Raw genomic sequence first — 1,277 nt, forward strand, 5'->3', positions numbered from 1 at the left:
ATAGAACCTGGGACCCTTTGCGCCCCTACCTGACACTCTATCCACTGAGCCAAACTGGCTAGGGCTCATTTTTATTTTTTAAAGTAAACTTAATAGTTTACATACAAAAAGATATGGGAAACTATATAGTAAAATATTAACAGTAGTTTGTTCTTGGGAATGGGGAGTGGAATTGGGGGAGAGTTGTCCTTTTACATTTTTTACTGCATATATTTTTTTATTTTAATTATTTTCCACTGGATGAGTCTTCTATAATTATAAAAGCTCTCATAAAAAATAAATTTAAAAAAATTTTAACACTAGTGTCTCCACTTTATTTTCACCCTAGGGCACCAAAGGCACCACAGGAAGCCAAACAAGCACTCCAGAGCCTGCCAGCAATTTATCAAACGCTGTCAGCTAGCAAGCTTTACTCTGCCTCTATAGGAACTCTGAGAGCCTGCTCTCCCAATGAAACATTCTTAGTCAAAAGAGAATGTTCTTCTCCCACCTCAACTCCCTCTCCTTGTCCCCACTCTCTAAAATCATTCCAAGGTTCTCAAAAAGCATTTTTCCCAAGATTATTTTGATTATTGTTCCCTCTAGTGCTTTTTCTTGTCAGTCTTTTCCTGTAACCTCTCATTACTCGGGCTTCATTTAAACTTAATTACCTGAAAGAAACCAGGAATCCTGGCTCCCTAGCTGGTTCCATCTGACCTTAAATACAACCAGGCAAGTAGCAAACATAAGTCAATAAATATTTCTAGATGTAAAAGGGCCCAGCAAATGTGGCTTATGGTTGAGGGTCAACCTATGTATGAACCAGGAGGTCATGGTTCGATCTGGGTCAGGGCACATGACCAGGTTCCAGGCTAGATCCCCAGTGGGGGGCATGCAGGAGTCAGCCGATCAATGATTCTCTGTCATCATTGATGTTTCTCTCTCTTCCTCTCCCTTCCTCTCTGAAATCAATAAAAATATATTTTGAAAAGAGTATAATAGGTCAAAATCATTTCTTTCAAAAGGGGTCTAGCAACTTGCATTCAATCCAGATGACCCACTTTTCCCTGTTCACTACAAATTCAACCCAGATTCTATATCTACACATACTTCTTCACACCAAATAGCGCTCTGTGTGTGTGTGTGTGTGTGTGTGTGTGTATGTGTGTGTGTCTTTCCTGTCAATTTTTTTTTAAATATATTTTTTATTGATTTTTTACAGAGAGGAAGGGAGAGAGATAGAGAGTTAGAAACATCGATGAGAGAGAAACATCAATCAGCTGCCTCCTGCACATCTC

At 39.2% G+C, this 1,277-nt stretch overlaps 1 protein-coding gene across 1 annotated transcript in view; it reads left to right on the forward strand.

The window, feature by feature from the left end:
• The window catches only part of CXCL17 (chemokine (C-X-C motif) ligand 17), a 19,402-nt gene extending 18,591 nt beyond the window's left edge, over positions 1-811 (forward strand). The window contains exon 4 of the mRNA XM_006761062.2: positions 329-811. Within this exon, the coding sequence (XP_006761125.1) occupies positions 329-426 (98 nt within the window). The 3' untranslated portion in view covers positions 427-811. The remainder of the gene's footprint in view (positions 1-328) is intronic.
• The last annotated feature ends 466 nt before the right edge of the window (positions 812-1,277 follow it).

This window comes from Myotis davidii, unplaced genomic scaffold, assembly GCF_000327345.1.
Source record: "Myotis davidii unplaced genomic scaffold, ASM32734v1 scaffold1577, whole genome shotgun sequence".
NCBI lineage: Eukaryota > Metazoa > Chordata > Mammalia > Chiroptera > Vespertilionidae > Myotis > Myotis davidii.